This window comes from Macaca fascicularis, chromosome 1, assembly GCF_037993035.2.
Source record: "Macaca fascicularis isolate 582-1 chromosome 1, T2T-MFA8v1.1".
Classification (NCBI taxonomy): domain Eukaryota; kingdom Metazoa; phylum Chordata; class Mammalia; order Primates; family Cercopithecidae; genus Macaca; species Macaca fascicularis.
In genome coordinates, this window is record NC_088375.1 from 20,044,110 (window position 1) to 20,049,695 (window position 5,586).

A 5,586-nucleotide genomic window follows, 5' to 3' on the forward strand; every position below is an offset into this window, starting at 1 on the left:
CTGGAGGCAATTTCACTCTTTTCCTTCCTCTCTGTATCAACCTTCCTCTGCTACCTCACTGGGCCTGGAACCCTGTAGGATCTACTGGTGCTCTGTTTCTATAAGGACGTGACTGACCTCCCAGCTCCCTTCTCTGAATCCCACCTCCTCACGGTCTTGGATCAGAGGGTAACTGTCCTTTGCCATTAGGGTAGCCCTGGTGGGGAAGGAAGAAGACATGGACTTACAGTCTTCCCAACCCTACTTTCCAAAAGCCTAAGCCCCAGAAAGGGAAAGCATTTGTAGGTATAAACAAAACATCTTCGCTAGAAACAGGGAGAGAGGGGGGCTTCTCTCACACACCAGAAAGACGTTCTCCACGAGGAAGATAAAAGAGGAAGACAAGCAGCAATAGAAAGAGAAAATCTCAATGAGGGGCCCTGTGGGCCGGATGAAGGAGGGCTTCACCATGACACATGCAGACCATAGGGGTCCTGCCTGGTCTGATGACCCTCAGCTGTGAACAGTCCTGCGAACAGGGATGTCCAAGTGGGAAGAGGTGACTCAAGCAGTATTAAGTTAAAAATTTTAGACCGCAAAGGGAGGAGCGGCAACATGGCAGCTTCGGGGGCTGGTGACCCTCTGGATGCTAAGCGTGGAGAGGCCCCGTTCGCTCAGCGTATCGACCCGACTGGGGAGAAACTGACACCTGAGCAACTGTATTCCATGCGGCCGGCGCAGCTTGCCCAGTGGCAGAAGGTCCTACCGCGGCGGCGGACCCGGAACATCGTGACCGGCCTAGGCATCGGGGCCCTGGTGTTAGCTCTTTATGGTTACACCTTCTACTCCATTTCCCAGGAGCGTTTCCTAGATGAGCTAGAAGACGAGGCCAAAGCTGCCCGAGCCCGAGCGCTGGCAAGGGCATCAGGATCCTAATCTGGATGGCTGTTGATCATGTCCAACCTGCTGGAGCCCCTTCACATGGTGAAGGATGCCCCATGACCCTGTAGAAATTGAATCCTGCTCACAACATTGTTGGCCTTCTTACTAACCTTGGGCCATGACTGATCCCAAGAAACCAGGGACTTAAGCATTTGGCCACTGTCAAAAGAACTTAAGCATTTGCCCACTGCACACTTGCTGTGTACAATGACTGAGCCCTTTCTGTAGTTTGTTTCCTTGAGAGGTGTGCATGCGACCGTGGCTTTTCCCAGTGTTTCTGACTTTGTGGTTTACCCCCTTCACCTTCCAGGGATGTGATTGTTAAGAGGTTAGGCGAGGCAGCTCTGTGCAGTGTTTGAGCCTAAAGTGGGATAGATAGGGTCAAATTGAGAATAATAAACTGAGTCATTCTCCTGGAAAAAAAAAAATTTACAATCTGGTGAAGTAAGCCTGGGGCATCTTTCTGTACCCATTGAACACTAATTCCCCATTCTGCCTCCTCTTAACCCCCGTTCAACCTTCTATCTCTATGCATTTGACTCCTCCAGGTACCTCATACAAATGGAATCATATAGTCTTTGTCCTTTGTGACTGACTCATTTCAATTAGCATAATGTCCTCAAAGTTCGTCTATGTTGTGGCATGTGTCAGAATTTCTTTCCTTTTGAAGGCTGAATAATATTCCATCATATGCATCTACCACAATTTTTGTTTATCTATTGATCTGTTGATGGACTCAGGTTGCTTTCACCTTTTGACTATTATAAATTAGGCTGCTATGAACATGAATGTACAAATATCTCTTCCAGTCCCTGCTTTCAATTCTTTTGGGCATATACCTAGAAGAAGAATTGTAAACTGTATGATAATTCTATGTTCAACTTTTTGAGGAGCCACCAAACTGTTTTTAACAGGGGTTGAACCATTTTACATTCCCACTAAGATTCCAATTTCTCCACATCCTCACCAACACTTGTCACTTGTTATTTTGTGTGTGTGTGTGTGTTTGAATGTCATCCTAAAAAGTGTGAAGTGGGACCTCATTGTGGTTTTGATACGCATTTCCCTAATGATTAGTGACGTTCAGCATCTTTTTATGTGCTTGCTGGACATCTGTATATATTCTTTAGAGAAATGTCTACTCAAGTCTTTTGCCCATTTAAAAAATGAGTTAATTTTTTTTTTTAAGAAGTGGGGTCTTTTTATGTTGTCCCAGCTGGACTTGAACTCCTGGGCTCAAGTGATCCTCCCACCTCATCCTCCCAAGTAGCTGGGACCACAATGTAGGAGTTAATATATTCCAGATATTCTTTTTTTTTTTTTTTTTTGAGATGGAGTCTTGCTCTATCGCCCAGGCTGGAGTGCAGTGGCATGATCTTGGCTCACTGTAACCTCCACCTCCTGGTTGACTGTAACCTCCGCCTCAGGCTCCCGAGTAGCTGGGATTACAGGCATGTGCCACCATGCCTGGGTAATTTTTGCATTTTTAGTAGAGATGGGGTTTCACCATGTTGGCTGGGCTGGCCCCGAACTCCTGACCTCAGGTGATCTGCCTGCCTCGGCTTCCCAAAGTGTTGGGATTACAAGCGTGAGCTACCTCATCCAGCCTCCGGATATTGATTCTTTATCGATACAAGATTTACAAATATTTTATCCCATTCTGTGGGTTGCCTTTTCACTCTCTTGACAGTACCCTTTGAGGCACAAAAGGTTTTTTTTGTTGTTGTTTGTTTGTTTTTGTAGAGATGAGGTCTCACAATGTCGCCCAGGCTGGTCTCGAACTCCTGGGCTCAAGCAGTCTACCTGCCTTGGACTCCCAAATTGCTGGGATTACAGGTGTGCACAAAAGTTTATAATTTTGATGAAATCCTATTTATCTATTTTCTCTTTTTGTTGCCTGTGCTTTTGGTGTAATATCTGAGAAATCATTGCCCAATCCAAGTCATAAAGTTTTCCCTGGTGTTTTCTAAGAGTTTTATAGTCTTACCTTTAGGTTTTTGATCAAATTTGAGTTAATTTTTGTAAATGGTGTAAGGCAAGGGTTCAACTTGATTCTTTTACATGTGGATATCCAATTTTTCCAGCACCATTTGTTGAAGATGCTGTCGTTTTCCCAGTGAATGCTCTGCAAACCCCTGTTGAAAGTCAGTCAACCAAATATGCAAGGATTTATTTCTGGGCTCTGTATTCTGTTCCATTGACATATTTGTATATCCTTATGCCAGTGCTGCATTGTTTTGCTTTTGTTGTAGCTTTGTAGTATATTTTGAAATCAGGAAATGTGAGAGTTCAAATTTTCTTTCTTTTTCTCGATTGTTTTGGCTTTGTGGGGCCCTTTGAGATTTTATATGAACTTTAGGATGAGTTTTTCCATTTTTACAAAAATCACTATTAAGATTTTAATAAGAATTACACTGAATGGAGATTGCTTTGGTTAGTATTGTTATCTTAATAATGTCAAGACTTATCATCTCTGAACAAAGGATGTCTTTCCATTTATTTAGTCTTCTTTAATTTCTTGTAGCAATGTTCTGTAATTTTCAGTGTACAAGTTTTTTGCTTCCTTGGTTAAATTTATTCCTAAGTATTTTATATTTTTTTATGTTAGTGTAAATGCAATTTTTTTCTTCGTTTTCTTTTTTAAATTGCTCATTGTTAGTGTATAGAAATGTTACTGATTTTTTGTATGTTGATTTTGTATCCTAAACTTTGCTGTATTTGCTTGTTATTAATAGCCGTAACAGGTTTTGTGTGTGTCTGATCTTCTGCATATAAAATCATGTCATCTGTGAACAGAAGTGGTTTTATTCTTCCCTGCCTTTCTTCCTTCTTTTTCTTGCCTAATTGCTTCAGTTAGAACTTCCAGTACTATGTTGAACATACGGCCAAAAATGGAAACCCTCGTTTTGTTCCTTATCTTAGGCTAAAAGCTTTCAGTCTTTCACCATGGAGTATGATGCTGGTGGTGTATTTTCATATATGGACTCTACTATGTTCGGAAAATTTCTTCTTACTCCTTATTTTTGGGGCATTTAAAAAACGGGTGTTGAATTTTGTCAAATGCTTTTTCTTCATCAATTCAGATGATCATGTGGGGTTTTGTTGTTTTTTTCTCTTCATGCTATTAATGTAGTGTATTACATTGATTTAGTATCATATGCTGAACCATTTTTACATTCTAAGAATAAACCCCACTTGATCATAGTGTATATTCTTTTTAATATGTTGCCAAATTTGGTTTGCTTGTACTTTGGTAGGCACTTTTGTATCAATATTCATAAGGAATATTGGTCTGTAGTTTCTTTTCTTGTAGTTTTGTTTTCTGGCTTTGGTATCAAAAGTAATGCTGGCTTTATTGAATGTTAGGAAGTGCTTTCTCTTCAACTTTTGGGAAGAATTTGAGAATCATTGGTGTTAATTCTTCTTTAAAAATGAGTAGAATTCACCAGTAAAGCCATCTACTCCTAGACTTTGCTTTTTTTTGTTTATTTCATTTTCAAAATGCATCACTTTATTTTCCTTATAAGGCAGCCACACATTAAGCACATGACAGTCACCTGATTTCTTCAGTGAGTCCCCTGGCTTCCACGAGCTTTCCTGGAGCCTATGGCTAGAAGAGTCCTGAGATTTCAAATATTAAAGCTTTCTCCACAGCCACAAGTTCCTTTGATGTTTGGGTGATTGAACACAAACTCACTGGATAATCTGTCTTCAACATAGTCCATTTCTGTTCCTAGAAGTATTAGCTGTGCTTTCTTTTCAATGAATACTCTGACTTCATCTTGAATAACTTTTTCATCAGAATCTCATTTTGTCTTTGTATATTCTAGAGTATAAAAAAGACCATTACAGTCCCTGGTTCGGACACCAACATTTACACCTACATGCTCAGGCTTATCTTTAAAGTTGTTTTATCTTGTTTACTGCTGAAGGTGTCAGGATGAAGGCAGCCCTGGTGGGCTGCAGTTTGCTCTTTCTAGTTTTTTTAGTTTTCCTAGTTTTTCTAGTTTTTTAGTTTTTTAGTTATGCGGACTAAGGAAGCCGACATCTTTGCTGTCCTGGAGCCCTGGTGCCTCGGAGCCCGGCTGCCTCAGCTTGTCTCCATGGACACGGCGGGCGCACTCCTGGGCTTTTCTTTCTTGGAGATTTTTGATAAGTGATTGAATATCCTTCCTAGTTATAGATCTAATCAGATTTTCTATGTCTCTGTGAGTCAATTGTGATAGATTTTATGTTTTATAGGAATTTTTAAATTTCACTACTTTATCCAGTCTGTTGGTGTATAATTGTCCATCGTATTCTCTTTTATTCCTTTTCATTTCTGTAAAATTGATGGTAATGTCCCCACTTTTATTTCTGACTTTAGTTATTCGAATCTTCTCTCTTTTTTCCTTAGACAATGTAGCTAAAGTTTCTCAATGTTGTTGTTTTTTTGAATAATCAACAATTCATTTTGTCTATTTTTCTGCTCTGTTTTTAAAATTTCTGCTCTAATCTTTATTATTTATTAATTATGTTCCTTTTGACAGCTTTGGTTTTAGTTTATTCTTTTTATAGTCTCTTAAGGCATAAAGTTAGTTTGTGAATTTGATATTTTTCTTCTTTTTTAAGGTAAGCCTTTAAATCTATGCGTTTTTTTCTAGCACCACTTTTACTGAATCCCAT

At 39.9% G+C, this 5,586-nt stretch overlaps 1 protein-coding gene and 1 pseudogene across 1 annotated transcript; one reads left to right on the forward strand and one right to left on the reverse strand.

Annotated features, from left to right (window-relative positions):
- Positions 1-580: 580 nt before the first annotated feature.
- On the forward strand, positions 581-1,087 carry LOC102123566 (cytochrome c oxidase assembly factor 3 homolog, mitochondrial). Its single transcript, XM_045389059.3, has one exon. The coding sequence runs from the start codon at positions 595-597 to the stop codon at positions 913-915; it is 321 nt and encodes a 106-aa protein (XP_045244994.2). The 5' UTR covers positions 581-594; the 3' UTR covers positions 916-1,087.
- A 3,420-nt stretch (positions 1,088-4,507) lies between these two features.
- On the reverse strand, positions 4,508-4,969 carry LOC102123964 (iron-sulfur cluster assembly 1 homolog, mitochondrial-like; annotated as a pseudogene).
- Positions 4,970-5,586: the final 617 nt, after the last annotated feature.

Bases quoted from the DNA above. Each gene is read 5' to 3' on its own strand.
- LOC102123566 (XM_045389059.3), top strand. From the start codon at position 595: ATGGCAGCTTCGGGGGCTGGTGACCCTCTGGATGCTAAGCGTGGAGAG.